This window comes from Lithobates pipiens, unplaced genomic scaffold (genome assembly GCF_037356315.1).
Source record: "Lithobates pipiens isolate NorthernLeopardFrog02 unplaced genomic scaffold, aLitPip1_a1.2 Scaffold_8, whole genome shotgun sequence".
Lineage (NCBI taxonomy): Eukaryota > Metazoa > Chordata > Amphibia > Anura > Ranidae > Lithobates > Lithobates pipiens.
In genome coordinates this window covers 671908982-671934582 of record NW_027507903.1, presented here as the reverse complement: position 1 = coordinate 671934582, position 25601 = coordinate 671908982, and the positions used below count along the sequence as shown (strand labels likewise).

General features: G+C 43.8%; 1 protein-coding gene across 5 annotated transcripts in view; it reads right to left on the bottom strand.

Annotated features, from left to right (window-relative positions):
• Positions 1–25601, bottom strand: part of LOC143961947 (CD209 antigen-like protein C) — a 321050-nt gene that overhangs the window by 188126 nt on the left and 107323 nt on the right. The window contains exon 1 of one of the 5 annotated variants that reach the window (XM_077471288.1): positions 1060–1196. The exons of the other annotated variants lie outside the window; for them this stretch is intronic. Coding sequence (XP_077327414.1) covers positions 1060–1093 — 34 coding nt within the window. The 5' untranslated portion in view covers positions 1094–1196. Of the gene's footprint in view, positions 1–1059; positions 1197–25601 lie in introns of those variants that run through there. 5 annotated transcript variants of the gene reach the window in all.

Genomic DNA, 25601 nt, shown 5'->3' with positions numbered 1-25601 from the left:
ATGGAATAGTGCTCCATCATTGGTATCAGTGGGAGGAATAGTGCCCCATCATTGGTATCAGTGGGAGGAATAGTGCCCCATCATTTGTGTCAGTAGGAGGAATAGTGCCCCATATTCCTCCCACTGATACCAATAATGGGACACTATTCCTCCCACTGATACAAATGATGGAGCACTATTTCATCCACTGATACCAATGATGGGGCACTATTCCTTCCACTGACACCAATGATGAGACACTATTCCCCCCACTGATACCAATGATGGAGCACTACTCCTCCCACTGACACCAATGATGAGACACTATTCCCCCCACTGATACCAATGATGGGGCACTATTCCTCGAACTGATCCCAATGATGGGGCACTATTCCTCCCACTGATACCAATGATGGGGCACTATTCCCCCCACTGATACCAATGATGGGGCGCTATTCCTCCTACTGATACCAATGACGAAGCACTATTCCTCCCACTGATACCAATGATGGGGCACTATTCCTCCCACTGACACCAATGATGGGGCACTATCAGTGGATGGAATAGTGCTCCATCATTGGTATCAGTACGAGGAATAGTACCCCATCTTTGGTATTAGTAGGAGGAATAGTGCCCCATCATTGGTATCAGTGGGGGGAATAGTGTCCCATCATTGGTATTAGTAGGAGGAATAGTGCCCCATCATTGGCCTTAGTAGGAGGAATAGTGCTCCATCATTGGTATCATTGAGAGGAATAGTGTCCCATCATTGGTATTAGTAGGAGGAATAGTGCCCCATCATTGGCCTTAGTAGGAGGAATAGTGCTCCATCATTGGTATCATTGAGAGGAATAGTGCCCCATCATTGGTATTAGTAGGAGGAATAGTGCCCCATCATTGGTATTAGTAGGAGGAATAGTGCTCCATCATTGGTATTAGTAGGAGGAATAGTGCCCCATCACCAGGCCAACAGGGAGCAAATAAAAGGAGCTCATTGATTAGACCCCCTTTGAGAATACTACACTTTGCCAGGATTCCCACCTCCCTCACTATCCATCAATGATCACATCTCTGACCTACCTGACTTCATCTCCAGATCTTCAGGTCTCCTCATTGCGCGTTGTGGACAAACCTGATTCCGTGTCCTGCAGAGTCCGTGTCTTCAATATCTGCTCTTGTTATCTTTAGAATTCTGTTAAAAGAAGTTGTTGCCCATTTTAGAACATTTTGGTTTTAGGAACTTACAAAAGTCACGTAAAGAGGAAGTGTATGAATTTCTGTATCTTCTGTAGAATATTTGTACTCGGGGGGGGGGGGGGTACACGGTGTACATCACTCCCCATTAGGGATCAGCTCTGGGTTGGTCTGAACCAATGAGAGGACCATTTTATCCACTTCTCGCCCAGATAAAATGATGGCCGCAATTTGTTCCATCATCCTGACTGGGAGTCATGTGACATCCAGTAGGATAAACTGGGCGCACATTTCCGACGTAGGCTCTTTACCATGTGATCAACTGTGTCCAATCACATTGTAAACAGGGAGAGACGTTTATCGGCTTTTCCTCCACTCACACAGACGTGAGTAGAGGAGAGCCAATCGGCTGCTCTCCTGACAGATGGGTTGGCATTGATAATCAGTGCATTGATTATCAGTGCAGACACATCGAGGATGCCCACTGGAGACCACCAAGTGAGCCCACCAGTGATGCCAATAAGTGCCCATTATGATCTCACTCTGTGCCCATCAGTGATTGCCTGTCAGTGCATTCTGATCAATGCTGTCTATGAGTACCACCTATAAGTTCCCATCAGTGCCACCTATCAGTGCAAATCAGTGCTGCTTATGAGTGCCCATCAGTGCCACCCATCAGTGCTGGATATGAGTGCTACCTATCAGTGCCCATCAGTGCTGATTATCAGTGCCACCTATCAGTGCCCATCAGTGCTGCTTATCAGTGCCACCTATCAGTGCCCATCAGTGTTGTTTATCAGTGCCCATCAGTGCTGCATTTCAGTGCCACCTATCAGTGCCCATCATTGCTGCATATCAGTGCTACCAATCAGTGCCCATCATTGCTGCATATGAGTCCCACCTATCAGTGTCCATTAGTGCCACCTATCAGTGCCACCTATCAGTGCCCATCAGTGGTACATATGAGTGCCACCTATCAGTGCCCATTAGTGCCACCAATCAGTGCCCATCAGTGCTGCATATGAGTGCCACCTATCAGTGCCCATCAGTGCCACCTCATCAGTGCCCATCAGTGAAAGAAAACCTCCTTATTTACAAAGTTTTGTAACAGAAAGAATTAAAAACTTTATTTAATTTTTTCAAAATTCTCTGTCTTTTTTTTATTTTGAGCGCAAAAAATAAAAACCCCCAGCGGTGATCAATTCCACCAAAAAAAGGCTCTATTTTCCCCCATGTTGTAAAGTGCTGCGCAAACTGTTGCCGCTATATAAATCCTGTATAATAATAATAATAATAATATCTGTGGGAAAAAAATGGCAAACATTTTGTTTGGGTACAACGTTGCATGACCGGGCAATTGTCCTTCAAAGTGTGACAGCGCTGAAAGCTGAAAATTGGAATGGGCAGAAAGGGGGTAAAAGTGCCCCGGTATTGAAGTGGTTAAGGCTGTTTTGGGGTTCTTTGAATGGCCTGAGCTGAGCCTCTGTCTGCAGCGTAAAGTAATACCTTTAGCAATGATAATACCATATTTATTGGCATATAACACGCACAGGCGTATAACACGAACATTCATTTTAGGAAGGAAGTTTCAGGAAATTTTTATTTTTATTTTAAATAGAGAACTTTGAAGCAAAATAAGGGTCGGTGCCCATCAATGCAGCCTCACCATTGCCCATCTGCAGCCTGATCAGGACCGTTTTTAAAGCAGAGTAAAAAGGGGCAGCTGCCCTGGGCCCCATCATTGTTGTGGGGCCTAAAGCAGCTGCCTCATACTTGCCAACTATCCCAGTTTAAATTCCCTTATCCCTTGAAGTTTTAGTCCCGTGCTGTGTCCCGATATCTCAGTGTAAAGTTCTGTTGCTGCTGCCCAGCTCTGCCCTATTGCCGTGTACAGAGGACTCACCTGCAGACCCTGTGTTTACATGTAAATAACCAGCATTGATATCTAAATAGCGGCAGCATTCATATGTAAATAGTTGTGGACTGAGGCATTGATATGTAAATAGAGGTGGCATTCATATGTATATCATGTCCCCCTGAGGTCATATCTACCATCACTTCTGCTGAATGCTGCCCACTGGGGAGGTAAAGGAGCATGCTGGAAAGTCCTGCTTACAACTATAGTCATTAAGCCGAACATCAGCCTGTTCTTCAAAGGTAAGCAAATTGGAGGTGGAACCCTTCTTCAAAATAACATGGTGCCATAGCACCCTGGAATTTTGGTGCATGTGAATATGCACATCTCAGCTGGTGCATAAAGGTGTCATTAAAAATTAATGGCACTGCTGTGTATCTACTAAAGGGCAGCACATTTCTGTGGTGTCAGGAAAGCGATTTTGCATGCGTTCCCGACACACACACAAATGTGAACACAGGCTAAATGTCTCAGTTACATTGGTGGTCAGTGTAAATCTTCTCATTACATTGGGGCTTGGTGTACAATCCTTTCATTCACATTGGGGCCAGTGCAAAGGTCTCCCTTACATTGGTGGTCAGTGTAAATCCCTCTTGACATTGATGGTTACTGTGAATGCTCCTATTACATTAGTGGTCAGTGTAAATCCCCATTACATTGGTAGCCAGTGTAGAAACTCCTCTTTATATTGTTAATCTTTAAAAAAAAATCCAAACTTGCATTTGTGGTCAGTTTCAAATCCTCCCTTACATTGGTTGTCAATGTAGAAGCCCCCATCAAATTGGTGGTGAGTCCCACTTACATTGGTGGCCAGTGTAGAAATCCCCCTTTACTGGCTGTTGATGTAATATCCCCCATTACATTGGTTGTTAGTGCAAATTCTTTATAACATTGATGATCAGTGTACATTTCCCTTTACATTGGTGGTAAGTGCAGAATTTACCTTACACTGGTGGTCAGTGTAAATCCCCCTTTACATTGGTGGTCAGTGTAAATCCCCCCACTACACATGTTCGATGTAGAAGTGTCACCTTACATTGGTGGTCAGTACAAATCTCCTCGACAATGGTTGTCAGTGTAAAGTCCCCCTTACATGGAGGTCATTGTACCTTACACTGGTGGTTGATGTACATGCTCTTATTACTTGGTGTCAGTGTAGAAATCCCTCTTTTCTATTGAAGGGTGGGGTAAAATCCACCGTTACATGGAGGTCAGTGCAAATTCCCCCTCACATTGATGGTCAGTGTAAATTCCCCCTAACATTGGTGGTCATTGTAAATTCCCCATTACATTGGTAGAATCCCCCACTATATACTTGCCAAAGATTTCCAGCTTTGCTCTACATGATTCAGAATATGATCCCATCAACACCCCAGCATTGCCACTGATTACACCCCCCCCCCCCTCCCTTAGCATTGCCTAAGTCCTAAAATTCCTAGTAGTTTTCTGTCTATTGATGGGTCCCCTCACCTCCCCGGTCCATGGTGTGCAGGCGGTGAGATTATGTGCTGTAACCTTTAGCAACCAATCAGTGAGCAGAAATGCTGTGCACTAACCTCTTGCAACCAATCTTTGAGCAGTAAGGGTATGCGATAACCTCTAGGAACCAATCAGTGAGCAGTAATATGCGCAGTAACCTCTAACAACCAATTAGTGAGTGGTATAGCTGTCCAGTAACCTCTAGCAATTAATCAGTGAGCAGTATCGATGTACAGTAATCTCTAGCAACCAATCAACAAGCAGAAGTCATGTGCTGTAACCTCTAGAAAATAAACAGTGAGCCATAATGTGTGTTGTAACCTCTAGCAGTCAGTCAGTGAGTGGTAATGATACACTGTAACCTCTGGCAACCAATCGCAATCACTGCCTGATCTGATTCAGTAAACTGATTTTTAGTCTAGCTTTTATTTAGAGAGCAGGTGGCTTTTATCTCAGAGCAGGTGGAGAGCGAAATTGCATGGAAGAGGGGGCCCAAGAAAATGTTTGCCCAGGGTCCAGTCAATATTAAAGATGGCCCTGAGGGGTGTGGCCTAGACTCCACTGAGATGGCGGTGTGACTCCTGAGCTCCAGCACACAGCGGGATAAAATAGCGGCTCACGGCGACTAGAGGCACCATAATTACCTCACGAACCAGCGAATCAGTCCCCCAACAACTCGGCAGCATGACCAGGAAGCCGCAAGCAGAACATCGGCTGAAAAAACTAACGGATTATTGCACACATCCATAGCGGCCTCGTGGGCAAGATGGCACCGGCTCCTCTCCCTTACAATGGATGGATCACAGGCACTCACAGGGCCACGCTGCACAAACTTACAGGCAAGTCTTTGACCCAGAGGATTCATCACAACCCCCTTCCCCCCTCAAGAGAAGCCCAGCCAAGTCTCGCCTCAGGATGGATGATACAGGGATGCAGCATTGTGAGGTAAGATCTAATGCAGACTCACAAGAAGACACCAGAGAGCTCCCTGACTCCATAGTCTCATTCCCCACGCTGAACCAGCCAGTGCTAGATACAACACTTAAAAACATGCTTATTTCATTAAGAAGCACTATCCACACTGACATGGTGGCATGTATGAGGAACTTTAACACAGAACTGACAGCAGTCGGAGAAAGAGTTGACCATATTGAGATCAGAATGGGGGAATACGCCACAACCGTTAATGATCTGGTAGATGCACATGATACAGCTGAAGATGAACAAACATGGATCAAGGCAAAACTAGCAGATTTAGAAGACAGATCCAAAAGAAATAATTTCAAAATTCGTGGGATCACTGAAACAGTACAATCTTCTGATCTGCGCACCTACACGACTGCAATGCTAACTGCCCTCATGCCTGATATCCCTGCCATTTAGCTAATTATAGATAGGATCCACAGGCTACCAAAACCCTCATTAATCCCTGAAAATGCTCCTAGGGATGTTTTATTCCGAATGCATTTTTAAAAAACAAAAGAACAGTTGATGTTGATTACACACAAAGGGGGACACCGCAATACTGACTGCTGTTTACCCTGCAACTGCGCAAGAATCTAAACAATATTACTAAAGCATTAGGGAACCATGACATCACTTATAGATGGGGCTACCCAACCAAACTGTTGGTTACTAAAAATGGAGTAAACCACGTAATCACTTCCCCAACCAAAGGCTTCCAACTACTCCAAAAATGGAAAATAGTACCAGACGAACATACTACCCCTCTTGATGCAAGGAATTTCAACAAAATTCCTCCTGAATGGCAGCAAGCTTCTGCCTCCAAATGACACATCTCCTAAAAAGTTAATATTATCAAGCCTCAGAGTACATGCCCGAAGACAGGGCCCCGTCTATTGCAGCTTCTTCCACACCACAAGCTCCCAAAACCTGAGCATACATAATCTACACCTGGGTTACTATTACCCTACTTTTAAGTTCCAGTTTATGTTGATCTTTTTTTGTTCCTAATGCCGTGTACACACGATCAAACTAGACAATCCGCCCGCGTTTTTTTACCCAAAAGTCCGGCGGACTTAGAAAGCACTTTTGACTCAAAAACTGTCCGCCGGACTCGCAGTCCAGCGGACAATACGGCCGTGTGTGTGCTAGTCTGCCGTACTTTTGAAATGAAGGGACTTTCCCGCACGGAGGAAAGTCCGTTCATTTTGAGCGCGGCTCCAGGTAGCCAGGACTAGCGAAGGAAGTCAATGTTGCCGCCTTCAGGGGCGAGATTGACACTTCGCTGGCCCCGTCACCTGGTATGGACTTAAAGGGAAAGCCCTACCCCGAAAAAACGACGTGGGGTCCCCCCTAGGTCCATATCAGACCCTTATCCGAGCACGCAGCCCGGCCGGTCAGGAAGGGGGTTGGGGACGAGCGAGCGGTCCTGAGCCATACCAGGTCGCATGCCCTCAACATGGGGGGTGCTTTGGGGAAGGGGGGGCCGCGTGGCCCCCCCACCCCAAAGCACCTTGTCCCCATGTTGATGAGGACAGGGGCCTCTTCCCAACAACCCTGGCCATTGGTTGTCGGGGTCTGCGTGCGGGGGGCTTATCGGAATCCAGGAGCCCCCTTTAATAAGGGGGCCCCCAGATCCAAGCCCCCCACCCTATGTGAATGAGTATGGGGTACAATGTACCCCTACCCATTCACTCGTGAAAAAAATGTAGACCTCCTGTTCCTCCCAGTAGTGAAAAAGGCAGACAGGCATATGCTGGTGCCCATGGTGCTCCCATTGAGGTGCCTTTTATCTGTTAGTAGTTTTTGCCCAAGAACTGGAAGTAGTTGTTCACCAGGTACGAGGAGTCCTCAAATTTTCAGTCCAAGGATCAAGCAAGTAAAACAGCCCTAATATTAATGATGTAAAAGTTCTAAAGATAAAACATTCGATGGGTACTTGTTATGGGAATGCCACACTCCACCATAAAAAAAGATAGAGAAATATATGGTGAAGTACCATAAAACTGTAAAAAATGTTGTGCACTATAGTGCTACTTAGAGCAGAGAAATAAGAGCAAACACTCAGAAAGAACTTCCCCAATCGCTGCACGTTCAGCGTGCGGAGTGGGCAAGACTTTACTCTTTATCTTCCAGCAGCAGAGACCAATGGTTTTTAATATTTTTTTCAAACTCTCTATACTGTCTGTTATAGCCAGTTAAGAAAGCTATACCAAAGTCTTGTTGTGTTTTAGGCTTCTTTTTAAACAAATCCTCTCTATCCATCTCCCCAATGTTCAACTTTTTCCATTGAAGATCTTCCAGACTGTATCCTTTAGCATGAAAACAATCCACAATCAGATAAGATTGTAAATTATAATCTTCTTTTTTATTGCAATTTCTTCTGACCCTGAGCATTTGGCTTTTGGCAATACCACCCAACCATCTCGGATGGTGACAACTCATGGTTGGGATGTAGCCATTCCTGTCTACATCTTTGAAGAAAGTTTGTGTAAACAATTTATTTCCTTCTTTGAATAATGTTAGATCCAAAAAATTGACCTCTTGGAAACTAAACATTTCTGAGAAAGAAATACCAAATGGGTTATCACCCATTCTTCTCAAAAATGTACTAAAAGAATCTTGCGATCCTGCCCATAATATTATAATATCGTCTATGTATCGTTTATACAATCTCAATTCTAGAATATTTATGTTGTATATGGCCTCACTTTCCCAAAAGCTCATAAAGAGGTTAGCCACTGATGGGGCATACTTTGCCCCAATAGCAACACCCCTCTTTTGTCTGTAGTACTCTTTTTCTTGACAGAAGAAATTGTGGCTCATTGCAAAATCTAAAGCTTGTAAAATAATTTTTTGGTTTTTGCTTAATGTTGATGGTTCCCAAAACCCACTCAACAGCCTTAAGAGCATGTGGCTGTTGAATGTTGGTATACAAGGAATTAACATCAACACTTGCTAGGATACAATCATCATCCACAGTCATAGGTCCAATTAATTCAATCAGATCCTTACTATCTTTGAGATAAGCAGGGCATTTTATGGCAAGTGGTTGTAAAAAATAATCCAAATATTCATCTATTGTCGAAAACAGTGAATCAAGTCCACAAATTATTGGTCTCCCCGGAGGTTTTACTGGATTTTTATGCAATTTTGGTATCCGGTATATCACAGGGACTCTTGGTGCATCTGGAACCAGATACATCACTTCCTTTTTCTTCAGGATCCCATCTTCTGTAGCTTTTTTTATTAGACTTTACATTTCTTGGTTGGATTCCCTTTTAATTTTTCATATGTTTCTTGATGCTCCAGCATTCTATTTAATTCTTCCAGGTAGTCAGATGTATTAAGTATCACTACCCCTCCCCCCTTGTCAGCTGATCTGATGACTATATTTTTGTTTTTCTCCAAATGCCAAACCATTCTCGAAATCTTTTTTCCGCCTATTAGGTCGTATTTCAAGTTTATCCGGGTCTTGCTCGACCAAGTTCTTGAAAACTTCAACAAAATAATTGTTGGCAATCTTGGGATTAAAAATGTAATTATTTTTGAGGGAGCTATGGAGATACACTTCTGGGGGTGGATCACTTGGTGGATTACTTTTGGCAAAAAATTTTTTTTTAATATTAAGTTTTCTGATGAATTTTTGGAAATCAATAAAAAAAATCAAATTTATTTAAGTTCCTATCCATAGCAAATTTCAGACCAAGATCCAAAATTTTCAATTCATCTTTTGAGAAAGTAGCATTCCCTCCATTAGGTTTCTCTTTTTCGTTTGCCTTTTGCCTCTGCATCCTCTAGTTCAGAGATATGCAATTAGTGGACCTCCAGCCGTTGCAGAACTACAATTCCCATGAGGCATAGCAAGACTCTTAGAGCCACAAGCATGACAGCCAGAGGCAGAGGCATGATGGGACTTGTAGTTTAGCAACAGCTGGAGGTCCGCTAATTGCCTAACCCTGCTCTAGTTCTTCTCTTTTTTCTCCTTCTCCAGGCAATTGGGATACTGTAGGAAACCAAGGTCTCCATTCCTCCTCTTTTCTGTCCAATGGACTGGGACTCTTCCCCCGACCCCTGGAGGTTGCTGTTCCTCTCCCACACGATGGTGGTGGTCCCCCGGCCCCTCTCCTCTGAAAATCCCTTCTTGAACTATTGGGGTACCACCCACGACCCCTATTTGGGGGAGGGCCATAGCCAGAGTGGCTGGGTAGCCAAGATTGTCCACCATAACTCCCCCCTCTCTGACCGGGTCCTTTCTAATTCCGGTGAGGGAAATAACCAGATTGATTGTTTGGCCAAGAAAAAAATACCCTCTCTGATTGTATGATCAGAGGAATAGGGATGATCATAGTTCAGAGGTTCAGAGGTTCAAACCGATTGTAAGTAGGAAACCCATACTGGGCGGTTGTGGGATATTGGTAGTCCCTATTTTGATAATGATCCCTCTCATGATCTGTTTGGGAACCATCATATTTGCGAACAGGGTTTTTTTTGGCATCTGGTACACATTCCGATGTCTCTATCAGGGTTCTGGAAGTGGTATCAGATGTCTCCACTACCTCTTGTCATTTGGAAATTGGAGGGGACTCCCACCATTTTTATTTATTTATTTTTTGCCTGGGGTTCCCCCTTGACATCCATACACCTTCATCAGGGTTAAGGGTCTGGTGTGAATTTTTTTCATGTGGGTTCCCCTATTAACATCTGTATCAGATCCTCATCTAGGATAAGTATTTGGTATAGATAAATGAAATTCCTGACAAGAAGCAACCAGCTGGGAACTGTCATTTACCAGCATTTTTTTCTGTGTAAATGTCAGTGTTGCTGTAGTAGGTTGTATACGTCATACAGATGCTCCACCACTTTACAGGCAGAGTCAGGGCATCCTCCATTTTGCATTTTTAATGTTTCACTTTAAAGCCCAGTTCCCACTGCTGCGACATGTGCTCCGACTTTGAGAGCACAAGTCGCATGACAAGTCGCTCCCTATTAAATGCCATGGGACCATTCTAATAGGAGCAACTTGAGTCGCTCTGACTTAGAAAAAAAGGTTCCCGCACTACTTTCGGTGCGACTTTCAGCATGACTTGCATTGACTTCTGCTAAAGAAGCCGTATGCAAGTCGTGCCAAAGTCAGGGCTGGGATGTCGGCTTTGAAGATGTGAAATGGGCCTAAGCATTATTGAATTTGCTGCTCTCCACCAAATTACATTTTTATTTATTTTGTCCCCCAAGGCAGTGAACATTCAGGTAAACGTACATATCTGTATCAGATCCTCATCTAGGATAAGTCTGTAATTCCTAACCAGAAGTAACCGGCTGGGAGTTGTCATTTACCAGCATTTATTTCAGTGTAAATGTCAGTGTTGCTGCAGTAGGTTCTATACGTCATACAGATGTTCCACCACTTTACAGGCAGAGTCGAGGCATCCCCCATATTGCATTTTTAATGTTTCACTTTAAGCATTATTAAAATTGCTGCTCTCCACCAAATGGAATTTTTATTTATTTATTTTGGACTTTGGTGCCTTGTCCCCCAAGGCAGTGAACATTCGGGTAAACATACACATAAAAAAGAAATGAGCCAATCACAGCTTTTCTAACACTTTATTACTCAGTCGCAGTCAGTAAAACATAATAAAAAATACAGACTCCTATCATGGTTGCGTCAATTGGCACAATATACTTTGTTGGGGCAATTTGGGACGCAGACCCTTCACCCAATGTTATTATTATATCCTGGGGGGGGGGGGGGGTCCCACCTTTATCTCCTCCTGTTAAGGTCTGTATATTCTTAAACAGCAATATTCCAAATTTCAGTCACAGTCCGCTCACATCTACAAATCCGCACATAATTATGGTTCTTGTACTATAGAGCTTAGACATGTGCAACTCGTTCAGTTCAGTTTTTTAACGAATTTCGTCAAAATTTGTTGAAATTCGTTAAAAAACGAATTCGAAACTAAATGAATTGCATACGTCTAAGCTCTACTGTACAAGAACCATGGAAATGGCTAATGCCAGGTCAAATTTACTCTGCTTATATTTAAAAGAAAAATAATAATTATTTCAGATTTTCGAAATTTCGGATGTTCGTTCTTATTTTTAGGTTTTCATTCTTTTGAATTTTCGGATTTTCATTTTTATTTTCGGATTTCCGAATTTCAGAAATTTCTAAATTTCTGAATTTTTCAGAATATTCAGAAATTAGAAAAAATTTAAAATTTGGAAATTAGAAAATGTATAAATTCCAAAACTCTGAAATCCTAAAATAGGGACGAAAATTAGAAAACCCAAAATTTGAATATCCAAAAATCTGAAATAATTCGGCTGTTCGTGAACATAACGAATACGAATTTATCCGAAGTTATGAATTATCCCAAAATAACGAATGCCGTATCTAAACAAATGGAATGTAACTAATTTATAGTAATAAATAACAATAATAATAATAGAACTTTATTATTATTATTTATTAATTTGCTACGTTCCATTTGTTTAGATGCAGCATTCGATATTTTGGATAATTCGTAACTTCACATATATTCGTATTCGTTAGGTTCACTAACAGCCAAATTTGAAAGGAAATTCCAATATCTATAATTTAATAGTTCATTATTATTAGTTAGTTAGTTATTATTTGGAATTTTTGGATTTTCATTCTTTCAAATTTTTGAGTCATCATTCTTATTTTCAGATTTTCAAATTTTCGAATTTTCAACATTTTCGAATTTTCGAATTTCCGAATTTATGAAAAAAACAAAAAACAAATTAAATGAAAGGAGAAAATACTGATGGGGACTGACTGCAGATTAACCCTACATTCACACCTATGCACTTTTTGGTGCGTTTTCCAATTTGCAGAAAAGCACTACAGTCCACCTAACATGGTTTCCTATGGTACGCATTCACATCTATTCCTTTTTTAGTTGGTGCATTTTTGGAAAGGGTCCGGAACTTTTCACCTGCAGCAGATTGCATTTTGCGTGTAATAGACTTAAATGGAGTTGCACCAAACATCCAAATGTTGCAATTTGATGAATTTTCTTATTTGATTTTGCGTTTTTTTTTTCCTCCTTAAACACTGAATATAACTGGTTGCTAAGGAGTGGGCCTGGAAGCCTGCTGCCACGTCCTTAACAAATTGGCAGCTAAAAAATTTGGAGAAAAAAATAGCATGGAGCCCCCTCTCCCCAATCCATACCAGGCCCTTCGGGTCTAGTATGAATGTGAAGGGGAAATCCAACATCCCCTCCTTTTCCTGACCTGCTGGGCTGCATGTTTGGATAAGGGTCTGGTGTAGATTGTGCCATTTTTTTTTTTTATTTTGGTGTGGGGTTCCCACCAAATCGACACCAGACCCTTATCTGCGCATGCAGCCCAGCAGGTCAGGAAAGAGAAGGGACGAGCGAGTGCCCCCTTTCTCCTGAATCATACCAGGCTGCATGCCTTCAACATGGGGTGGTCCTCTGGGGGGTGCCCCCACCCCAAAGCCCCTTGATGGGGACAAGGGCCTCTTCCCCACAACCCTGGTCTGTGGTTGTGGGGGGTCTGCGAATGGGGGGGTTATCAGAGTTTGTAAACAAGGGGGACCCAGATCCTAATCCCCCCCATGTGAATAAGTATGAGGTATATTGTACCCCTACTCATTCACCACCAAAAAGTTTCACATAGAAAAAAAACACAAACACAGTTGACAATTCCTTTCATTAAAATCAAAAAACAATGTTCCCCGATGTAGATCCAACATCACTCATGGCACCCGCCGCACCGGCCCCTTGTAATGTCACCGACCCAACATGCACCAGTCGATGAAGTCACATGGGGTGAGGTCACCCGGTGATGTCACCAGGTGGACCCGCCCTTACCTATTTAAGAAATGTCAGGTGGAGGAGTGGGCAGACAGTGGTTAGCCTTCCACAATTGCGGAGCTTCTTTTTTCTTTCCGGGTCCAACAGGTGTCGTGATTGACGTTGGATATACATCAGCGGACATTATTTTTTGATTTTTAATAAAGGGATTGTCAAAAACTGTGTTTGTGTTTTATTTTTATGTAAAACTTTTTGGGGTGAATGAGTAGGTATACAATATACAACCCCTACTCATTCACATGGGAGGGTAGGATGTAGGATCTGGGGACCCCCTTGTTAAAGGGGGGCTTCCAGATTCTGATTAAACCCCCCACCTGCAGACCCCCACAACCACCGGGCAAGGGTTGAGGGGATGAGGCTCTTGTCCCCATCAATATGGGGACAAGGTGCTTTAGGGTGGGAGAGGTGCAGAGCCCCCCTGTCCCAAAGAACCCTCCCCATGTTGAGGGCATACAGCCTGGTATGGTTTGTGGGGTCGCTCACTCATCCTCTCCTTTTCCTGATCTGCCACACTGCATGCTCGGATAAGGGTCTGGTATGGATTTGGGGAGATTCCGCTGACAGCTGATGGCTCGTTGGTCATTAAGGATGTGGCGGCTGGCTTCCTAGCCCGCTCCTTAGCAACCAGCTATACAAAGTGTTTTTAAAGGGGGAAAAAAGAAACGCAAAATGCATGAAAATGCATGCAAAAATGCAACAAACGTGGGTATACAAACGCAGAATGTGCCTGAGAAATTCATCAACCGCAACCACATAGATGTGAACCTTGACTAACTGAGATAAGAACTCATTAGTGTGCTGCTTCCCCTTTCACTGTCCAGTCCCACAGTGGAGTTGGGAGGGGCATCTGAAAGTGGAAGTGAAGCTGCAGCAGAGAATGATCAAGTCTCCTTCCCCACCAGGAATGGCTGTATTTCATCTGTGTATTTATCTTCTTGCCACCTTGAAGGAACCTGCAAGCTTTGTTGTGCAAAATTATCTTGAATATGCTAAAAAGCCTACCTGAGTTTTAAAGGAAACCAAGGGGGTCTTTTTATATCAATTTTGCTGTGTGAATGTCTTAAGCATTCGCACCGCTGTCATGAATAATGACCGTAATTTTGTGTATTTCCAATGATCATCAGCTCCATCTAGTGGAATACTTCAATCAAGAAAATACCACATTATGGCCCCTAGATGGAGCTGATGCTCATAGGAAAAACACATATCAGGCAAATTGCAGGGATTATTCATGGCAGCTAAGAGAAGTTTGCTTAGTGAAGATTTATATATATCCCATTGCTTATGGGCTCAATCAATGGAAATAAAACAGAGCAAAAGCAAATGGTTTTCCACAACCTAACCTCCTAGTACTGTCATGGAACTCCTGGTACAGAATGGAAGCAGATATCATACAGATAGAAGACTTCACGATATACAGAGCATATCTTAGCACCCCGACAGAGCTTTGCATATGTAATGTTTCTTAATGTCACACGGGACGTCATTCAATGACCGAAAGCTTTTCCGAATCTCTGCGCAGTTCTCATGACCATTTTGGTTATTGGGTTCCCCTTCAGCCCACGCACTGCAAAATGAAGAAAAATTATATTTCACTTTTAGGCCTCCTTCATACAGCTTTTTCCATGCAGTCACTGGGTATTCTTGCGACTGGAATGACTGGGGCATGTGAATATCAGCGGGAGGCTCAAGCTCCAAGATATAACAATAATACTTCTGTGGTAAGACGCAGGATCAATCATTTTGGGGAATTTTCTCCCTACACTCCAGGCAACTCCATCACATAACCCAGTGTGACAGGGCGAGGCTCTGCCACTGTGAAAATGTAGGAGAATATGGCACAGCATTCACATTACGGGTTCATGTGAAGTTCCAGATTCTGAGTAGAGAAAGCTGTGTATTTTTTTCCAAGTTCTGTAGTCCCAGATTGGGGTCTGGAGCTTGAAGGTTCCAAAGTGTCTTGGGTGGGATGAAACCTTCAATCCCATGTCCAGATTTTACCAGGAGCCTGCAGCCTATATAAGTACACAGGTTTGCAGGGTCTTTATAAACTTAGGCTCGAGGAAAGCTCAGGGCTCCCAGTTTGGAGACAGATCCCATATTAGAGACAAAAAGTCTCATCCAGGGGTCAGAGAAGCCCCAGCCAGGATTCAAGAGACACAGGTTCTCACCAGTTGTCAGGGGAGCCCCAGCCAGGAGTCAAGAGACACAGGGTCTTACCAGTGGTCAGGGGAGCCCCATACAGGAGTCAAGAGACACGGTCTCACCAGTGGTCAGAGGAGCCCCATATAGGAGTCAATAGACACAGGGTCTCACCAGTGGTCGGAGCCCCAGCCAGGAGTCAAGAGACACAGGGTCTCAACAGTGGTCAGAGGAGCCCCAGACAGGAATCAAGAGACATTGGGTCTCACCAGTGGTCAGAGAAGCCTCAACCAGGAGTCAAGAGACAGAGGGTCTCACCCAGGGGTTAGAGGAGCCCTATCTGGGAGTTAAGGGACAGAAGGTCTCATTCAGGGGTCAGAAATGCCCCAACCAGGAGACAGGAGGTCTCATTCCAGGAGACAAGATGATTCCTATCGGGAACCCCAATCCAGAGGCCAGGAGTGGACTTGCAGAAGGACACTGCGACTAAAGGCTAAGTGAGTCAAATGAATCAGGAGAGCTGGGCAGCACAGTCAGAGGGTCTGGAAAGAAGAGCAGCAGTAATGTTGACAAGGGATGGCTCTGCATTTTCAGTTGTCTGTTCACATTGTTGCATAGGCAATGTAGGCATTGGTGGTGTCACTGAATGGAAAAAAAATATCACTGTGTCAGTGGTGTCACTGAACGGAAAACAAATATGCCGGCGTCTGTGGTGTCACTGAAAGGAAAAAATATAAAATATCCATGTGTCGATGGTGTTGCTAAGAGGAAAAATGGTGGTGTATCAGTGTCAGTGGGGAAAAATGCCTCTGCATTGGTGAAGTCACTAGAAGGAAAGAAATGTCACAGGAAGGAAGAAAATGTCCCTGCCTCGGTGTTGTTGCTAAGAGCAAACATGGTGCTGCATCAACATCATTGGCGAAAAATGTTTGTACGTCTGTGGTCAGTCTACAGAGAACTCACATGTGCATATTGGGCAAGATGCAGAGCACAGGAGTACATGCTGTGCAGAGTTCTGGAGTGTGAATTGCACAACATGTAGGCTTTGGCAGTGTATTTTGGACAGAGTGTAGGGTTCAGCAGTTTATATTGCACAGGTATAGGGTTCAGGAGTGTGTATTACACAGGGTACAGGGGTGTTGCACATGGTGCAGGACGCAGGAGCGTGTATTGCACAGGGTGTAGGTTCAGGAGTGTATATTGCACAGAGTGCAGGGTTCAGGATTGTGTATTGCACAGGGTGCATGGTTCAGTAATGTGTGTATTGCACAGGATGCAGGATGCCCTTGTCCGAGCACGCTACCCGGCCGGCCAGGAAAGGGGGGGGACGAGCGAGCGCCCCCCCCCCTGAGCCATACCACGTCGCGTGCCCTCAACATGGGGGTTACCTTGGGGAAGGGGAGCCGCGCAGCCCCCCCACCCCAAAGCACCTTGTCCCCATGTTGATGAGGACAAGGGCCTCTTCCCAACAACCCTGGCCGTTGGTTGTCGGGGTCTGCGGGCGGGGGGCTTATCGGAATCCAGGAGCCCCCTTCAATAAGGGGGCCCCCGGATACCGGCCCCCCACCCTATGTGAATGAGTATGGGGTACAATGTACCCCTACCCATTCACCTGTAAAATAAAGTACAAAAAAATCACAACACACAAGATAAAATAGTTTATTGCACAGCTCCGGGGGTCTTGCGTCTTCGGGGGTCTTCTCGCCGGACTCCTCCACTATCTTCTTCTAGCTCTTTTACCAGCGGAGGAGCCCAGCTTTCTTCCTCGCCGCGGCCTCTTCTTCCGACTTCAGGGGGGATGCTGGGACTGTGACATCATAATAGGCGGGGACATCATCCGGTGATGTCCCTATATAAGTCGCCACACGCCCGGTCAGAGCCATTGTGAGCGGAGGATCCGACGAGGCAACATCTGAAGAGAAGAACAGAAGAACAGAAGGCTGCGGCGGCGACAGAAGACCGGGCCACCGCCTGTAAAAGAGCTAGAAGAAGGCGCGGTGGCCCGGCAGAAGAACCGAAGAGGGGGACTAGCGGAGGAGTCCGGCGAGAAGATCCCCCCGAAGACGGAAGACCCCCGGAGCTGTGCAATAAACTATTTTATCTTGTGTGTTGTTTTTTTTTGTACTTTATTTTACAGGTGAATGGGTAGGGGTACATTGTACTCCATACTCATTCACATAGGGTGGGGGATTCCGATAAGCCCCCCGCCCGCAGACCCCGACAACCAATGGCCAGGGTTGTCGGGAAGAGGCCCTTGTCCTCATCAACATGGGGACAAGGTGCTTTGGGGTGGGGGGGACACGCGGCCCCCCCCTTCCCCAAGGCACCCCCCATGTTGAGGGCACGCGGCCTGGTACGGCTCAGAGGGGGGCGCTCGCTCGTCCCCCCCCTTTCCTGGCCGGCCAGGTAGCGTGCTCGGACAAGGGTCTGATGTGGACCTGGGGGGACCCCCACGCCGATTTTCCCCTTTAAGTCCATACCAGGTGGCGGGGACAGCAACGTCTCCTTCGTGGGCCCCACCTACCTGGAGACGCGCTCGAAATGAGCGGACTTTCCTCCGCATGTGTGGGCGAATCCGTTCATTTCAAAAGCAGGGCGGATAGTACGGCGGACTTAGTACGCCGTATTAGTCTGCTGAAAAAGTGCCGTGTGTGGGCAAGTAGCCCGTTAGCAAAGTCCGACGGACAGTCTGGTGGGAAGTCCGCCAGACTAAGTCCATCGGATAGTCCGCTATGTGTGTACGCGGCATAACCTCTAGCAAATAATCAGTGAGCAGTATCGATGTAAAGTAATCTCTAGCAACCAATCAACAAGCAGAAGTCATGTGCTGTAACCTCTAAAAAATAAACAGTGAGCCACAATGTGTGTTGTAACCTCTAGCAGTCAGTCAGTGAGTGGTAATGATACACTGCAACCTCTGGCAACCAATCGCAATCACTGCCTGATCTGATTCAGTAAACTGATTTTGAGTCTAGCTTTTATTTAAAGAGCAGGTGGCTTTTATCTCAGAGCAGGTGGAAAGCAAAATTGCATGGAAGAGGGGGCCCAAGAAAATGTTTTCCCAGGGTCCAGTCAATATTAAAGACGGCCCTGAGGGGTGTGGCCTAGACTCCACTGAGATGGCGGTGTGACTCCTGAGCTCCAGCACACATCGGGATAAAATAGCAACTCACGGCGACTAGAGGCACCATAATTGCCTCACGAACCAGCAAATCAGTCCCCCAACAACCCGGCAGCATGACCAGGAAGTGGCAAGCAGAACATCGGCTGAAAAAACGAACGGATTATTGCACACATCCATAGCGGCCTCGTGGGCAAGATGGCACCGGCTCCTCTCCCTCACAATGGATGGATCACAGGCACTCACAGGGCCACGCTGCACAAACTTACAGGCAAGCCTTTGACCCAGAGGAGTCATCACAACCCCCTTCCCCCCTCAAGAGAAGCCCAGCCAAGTCTCGCCTCAGGATGGATGATACAGGGATGCAGCATTGTGAGGTAAGATCTAATGCAGACTCACAAGAAGACACCAGAGAGCTCCCTGACTCCATAGTCTCATTCCCCACGCTGAACCAGCCAGTGCTAGATACAACGTTTAAATACATGCTTATTTCATTAAGAAGCACTATCCACACTGACATGATGGCATGTATGAGGAACTTTAACACAGAACTGACAGCAGTCGGAGAAAGAGTTGACCATATTGAGATCAGAATGGGGGAATACGCCACAACCATTAATGACCTGGTAGATGCACATGATACAGCTGAAGATGAACAAACATGGATCAAGGCAAAACTAGCAGATTTAGAAGACAGATCCAGAAGAAATAATGTCAAAATCCGTGGAATCACTGAAACAGTACAATCTTCTGATCTGCGCGCCTACACGACTGCCATGCTAACTGTCCTCATGCCTGATATCCCTGCCATTTAGCTATCTATAGATAGGATCCACAGGCTACCAAAACCCTCATTCATCCCTGAAAATGCTCCTGGGGATGTTTTATTCCAAATGCATTTTTAAAAAACAAAAGAACGGTTGATGTTGATTACACACAAAGGGGAACACCGCAATACTGACTTCTCTGCACTACAATTCTATGCAGACCTGTTGCAGTTTACCCTGCAACTGCGCAAGAATCTAAACAATATTACTAAAGCATTAAGGAACCATGACATCACTTACAGATGGGGCTACCCAACCAAACTGTTGGTCACTAAAGATGGAGTAAACCACGTAATCAATTCCCCAACCAAAGGCTTCCAACTACTCCAAAAATGGAAAATAGTACCAGGCGAACATACTACCCCCCTTGATGCAAGGGATTTCAACAAAATTCCTCCTGAATGGCAGCAAGCTTCTGCCTCCAAATGACACATCTCCTAAAAAGTTAATATTATCAAGCCTCAAAGTACATGCCCAAAGACAGGGCCCCGCCTATTGCAGCTTCTTCCACACCACAAGCTCCCAAAACCTGAGCATACATAATCTACACCTGGGTTACTATTACCCTCCTTTTAAGTTCCAGTTTATGTTGTTCTTTTTTTGTTTCTAATGCCGTGTACACACGATCAAACTAGACAATCCGCCCGAGTATGGGCTCCGGCAAAAGTCCGGCGGACTTAGAAAGTACTTTTGACTCAAAAACTGTCCGCCGGACTCGCAGTCCAGCGGACAATATGGCCGTGTGTGTGCTAGTCTGCCGTACTTTTGAAATGAAGGGACTTTCCCACACGGAGGAAAGTCCATTCATTTTGAGCGCGGCTCCAGGTAGCCGGGACTAGCGAAGGAAGTCAATGTTGCCGCCTTCAGCGGCGAGATTGACACTTCGCTGGCCCCGTCACCTGGTATGGACTTAAAGGGAAAGCCCTACGCCAAAAAAAATGTGTGGGGTCCCTCCTAGGCCCATATCAGACCCTTATCTGAGCACGCAGCCCGGCTGGTCAGGAAAGGGGGTGGGGACGAGCGAGCGGTCCTGAGCCATACCAGGTCGCGTGCCCTCAACAGGGGGGGTGCTTTGGGGAAGGGGGGGCTGCGTGGCCCCCCACCCCAAAGCACCTTGTCCCCATGTTGATGAGGACAAGGGCCTCTTCCCAACAACCCTGGCCGTTGGTTGTCGGGGTCTGCGGGCGGGGGGCTTATCGGAATCCAGGAGCCCCCTTTAATAAGGGGGCCCCCAGATCCCAGCCCCCCACCCTATGTGAATGAGTATGGGGTACAATGTACCCCTACCCATTCACTCGTGAAAAAAATGTAGACCCCCTGTTCCCAGTAGTGAAAAAGGCAGACAGGCATATGCTCGTGCCCATGGTGCTCCCATTGAGGTGCCTTTTATCTGTTGGTAGTTTTTGTTCACCAGGTACGAGGAGTCCTCAAATTTTCAGTCCAAGGATCAAGCAAGTAAAACAGCCCCAATATTAATGATGCAAAAGTTCTAAAGATAAAACATTCGATGGGTACTTGTTATGGGAATGCCACACTCCACCATAAAAAAAAGATAGAGAAATATATGGCGAAGTACCATAAAACTGTAAAAAATGTTGTGCACTATAGTGCTACTTACAAGCGGACAAATAAGAGCAAACACTCAGAAAGAACTTCCGCAATCGCTGCACGTTCAGCGTGCGGAGTGGGCAAGACTTTTTTTTAACTCTTTATCTTCCAGCAGCAGAGATCAATGGTTTTTAATATTTTTTTCAAACTCTCTATACTGTCTGTTATAGCCAGTTAAGAAAGCTATACCAAAGTCTTGTTGTTTTTTAGGCTTCTTTTTAAACAAATCCTTTCTATCCATCTCCCCAATGTTCAACTTTTTCCATTGAAGATCTTCCAGACTGTATCCTTTAGCATAAAAACAATCCACAATCAGATAAGATTGTAAATTATAATCTTCCTTTTTATTGCAATTTCTTCTGACCCTGAGCATTTGGCTTTTGGCAATACCACCCAACCATCTCGGATGGTGACACCTCATGGTTGGGATGTAGCCATTCCTGTATACATCTTTGAAGAAAGTTTGTGTAAACAATTTATTTCCTTCTTTGAATAATGTTAGATCCAAAAAATTGACCTTTTGGAAACTAAACCTTTCTGAGAAAGAAATACCACCCATTCTTCTCAAAAATGTACTAAAAGAATCTTGCGATCCTGCCCATATTATTATAATATCATCTATGTATCGTTTATACAATCTCAATTCTAGAATATTTATGTTGTAAATGGCCTCACTTTCCCAAAAGCTCATAAAGAGGTTAGCCACTGATGGGGCATACTTTGCCCCCATAGCGACACCCCTCTTTTGTCTGTAGTACTCTTTTTCTTGACAGAAGAAATTGTGGCTCATTGCCAAATCTAAAGCTTGTAAAATAAATTCCTTTTGTTTTTGCTTAATGTTGATTGTTCCCAAAACCCACTCAACAGCCTTAAGAGCATGTGGCTGTTGAATGTTGGTATACAAGGAATTGACATCAACACTTGCTAGGATACAATCATCATCCACAGTCATAGGTCCAATTAATTCAATCAGATCCTTACTATCTTTGAGATAAGCAGGGCATTTTATGGCAAGTGGTTGTATAAAATAATCCAAATATTCATCTATTCTTGAAAACAGTGAATCAAGTCCACAAATTATTGGTCTCCCCAGAGCTTTTACTGGATTTTTATGCAATTTTGGTATCTGGTATATCACAGGGACTCTTGGTGCACCTGGAACCAGATACATTGCTTCCCTTTTCTTCATGATCTCGTCTTCTGTAGCTTTTTTTATTAGACTCTTCAATTTAGCTTTACATTTCTTGGTTGGATTCCCTTTTAATTTTTCATATGTTTCTTGATCCTCCAGCATTCTATTCAATTCTTCCAGGTAGTCAGTTGTATTAAGTATCACTACCCCTCCCCCTTTTTCAGTTTATCTGATGACTAGATTTTTGTTTTTCTCCAAATGCCAAACCATTCTCCAAATATTTTTTCCGCCTATTAGGTCGTATTTCAAGTCTATCCAGGTCTTGCTCGACCAAGTTCTTGAAAACTTCAACAAAATGATTGTTGGCAATCTTGGGATTAAAAATGTAATTATTTTTGAGGGAGCTATGGAGATACTCTTCTAGGGGTGGATCACTTGGTGGATTACTTTTGGCAAAAAAAATTTTTAATATTAAGTTTTCTGATGAATTTTTGGAAATCAATAAAAACATCAAATTTATTTAAGTTCCTATCCATAGCAAATTTCAGACCAAGATCCAAAATTTTCAATTCATCTTTTGAGAAAGTAGCATCGCTAAAAATTCCCTCCATTAGGTTTCTCTTTTTCGTTTGCCTTTTGCCTCTGAATCCTCTAGTTCTTCTCTTTTTTCTCCTTCTCCAGGCAATTGGGACACTGTAGGAAACCAAGGTCTACATTCCTCCTCTTTTCTGTCCAATGGACTGGGACTCTTCCCCTGACCCCTGGAGGTTGCTGTTCCTCTCCCACACGATGGTGGTGGTCCCCCGGACCCTCTCCTCTGAAAATCCCTTCTTGAATTTTTGGGGTACCACCCACGACCCCTATTTGGGGGAGGGCCATAGCCAGAGTGGCTGGGTAGCCAAGATTGTCCACCATAACTCCCCCCTCTCTGACCGGGTCCTTTCTAATTCAGGTGAGGGAAATAACCAGATTGATTGTTTGGCCAAGAAAAAAATATCCCCTCTATGATCATACCCTCTCTGATTGTATGATCAGAGGAATAGGGATGATCATAGTTCAGAGGTTCAGAGGTTCAAACCGATTGTAAGTAGGAAACCCATACTGGGCGGTTGTGGGATATTGGTAGTCCCTATTTTGATAATGATCCCTCTCATGATCTGTTTGGGAACCATCATATTTGCGAACAGGGTTTTTTTTGGCATCTGGTACACATTCCGATGTCTCTATCAGGGTATTTATTTGCGTGGGGTTCCCCCTTGACATCCATACACCTTCATCAGGATTAAGGGTCTGGTGGGAATTTTTTCATGTGGGTTCCCCTATTAACATCTGTATCAGATCCTCATCTAGGATAAGTATTTGGTATAGATAAATGACATTCCTGACAAGAAGCAACCAGCTGGGAACTGTCATTTACCAGCATTTTTTTCTGTGTAAATGTCAGTGTTGCTGTAGTAGGTTGTATACGTCATACAGATGCTCCACCACTTTACAGGCAGAGTCAGGGCATCCTCCATTTTGCATTTTTAATGTTTCACTTTAAAGCCCAGTTCCCACTGCTGCGACATGTGCTACGACTTTGAGAGCACAAGTCGCATGACAAGTCGCTCCCTATTAAATGTCATGGGACCATTCTAATAGGTGCAATTTGAGTCGCTCTGACTTAGAAAAAGGTTCCTACACTACTTTCGGTGCGACTTTCAACATGACTTGCATTGACTTCTGCTAAAGAAGCCATATGCAAGTCGTGCCAAAGTCAGGGCTGGGATGTCGGCTTTGAAGATGTGAAACGGGCCTAAGCATTATTGAATTTGCTGCTCTCCACCAAATTACATTTTTATTTATTTTGTCCCCCAAGGCAGTGAACATTCAGGTAAACGTACACATCTGTATCAGATCCTCATCTAGGATAAGTCTGTAATTCCTAACCAGAAGTAACCGGCTGGGAGTTGTCATTTACCAGCATTTATTTCAGTGTAAATGTCAGTGTTGCTGCAGTAGGTTCTATACGTCATACAGATGTTCCACCACTTTACAGGCTGAGTCGGGGCATCCCCCATGTTGCATTTTTAATGTTTCACTTTAAGCATTATTAAAATTGCTGCTCTCCACCAAATGGAATTTTTATTTATTTATTTTGGACTTTGGTGCCTTGTCCCCCAAAGCAGTGAACATTCGGGTAAACATACACATAAAAAATAAATGAGCCAATCACAGCTTTTCTAACACTTTACTACTCAGTCTCAGTCAGTAAAACACAATAAAAAATGCAGACTCCTATCATGGTTGCGTCAATTGGCGCAATATACTTTGTTGGGGCAATTTGGGACGCAGACCCTTCACCCAATGTTATTATTATATCCCGGGGGGGGGGGGGTCCCACCTTTATCTCCTCCTGTTAAAGTCTGTATATTCTTAAACAGCAATATTCCAAATTTCAGTCACAGTCCGCTCACATCTACAAATCCGCACATAATTATGATTCTTGTACTGTAGAGCTTAGACATGTGCAACTCGTTCAGTTCAGTTTTTTAACGAACTTCGACAAAATTTGTTGAAATTCGTTAAAAAACGAATTCGAAACTAAATGAATTACATATGTCTAAGCTCTACTGTACAAGAATCATGGAAATGGCTAATGCCAGGTCAAATTTACTCTGCTTATATTTAAAAGAAAAATAATAATTATTTCAGATTTTCGAATTTTCGGATGTTCGTTCTTATTTTCGGGTTTTCATTCTTTTGAATTTTCGGATTTTCATTTTTATTTTCAGATTTCCGAATTTCAGAAATTTTTACATTTCTGAATTTTTCAGAATATTCAGAAATTAGAAAAAATTTAAAATTTGGAAATTAGAAAATGTATAAATTCCAAAACTCTGAAATCCTAAAATAGGGACGAAAATTAGAAAACCCAAAATTTGAATATCCAAAAATCTGAAATAATTCGGCTGTTCGTGAACATAACGAATACGAATTTATCCGAAGTTATGAATTATCCCGAAATAACGAATGCCGTATCTAAACAAATAGAATGTAACGAATTAATAGTAATAAATAACAATAATAATAATAATAATAATAATAGAACCTTATTATTATTTATTAATTTGCTACGTTCCATTTGTTTAGATGCAGCATTCGATATTTTGGATAATTCGTAACTTCACATATATTCGTATTCGTTACGTTCACTAACAGCCAAATTTGAAAGTAAATTCCAATATCTATAATTTAATAGTTCATTATTATTAGTTAGTTAGTTATTATTTGGAATTTTTGGATTTTCGTTCTTTCAAATTTTTGAGTCATCATTCTTATTTTCAGATTTTCAAATTTTCGACATTTTCGAATTTTCAAATTTCCGAAT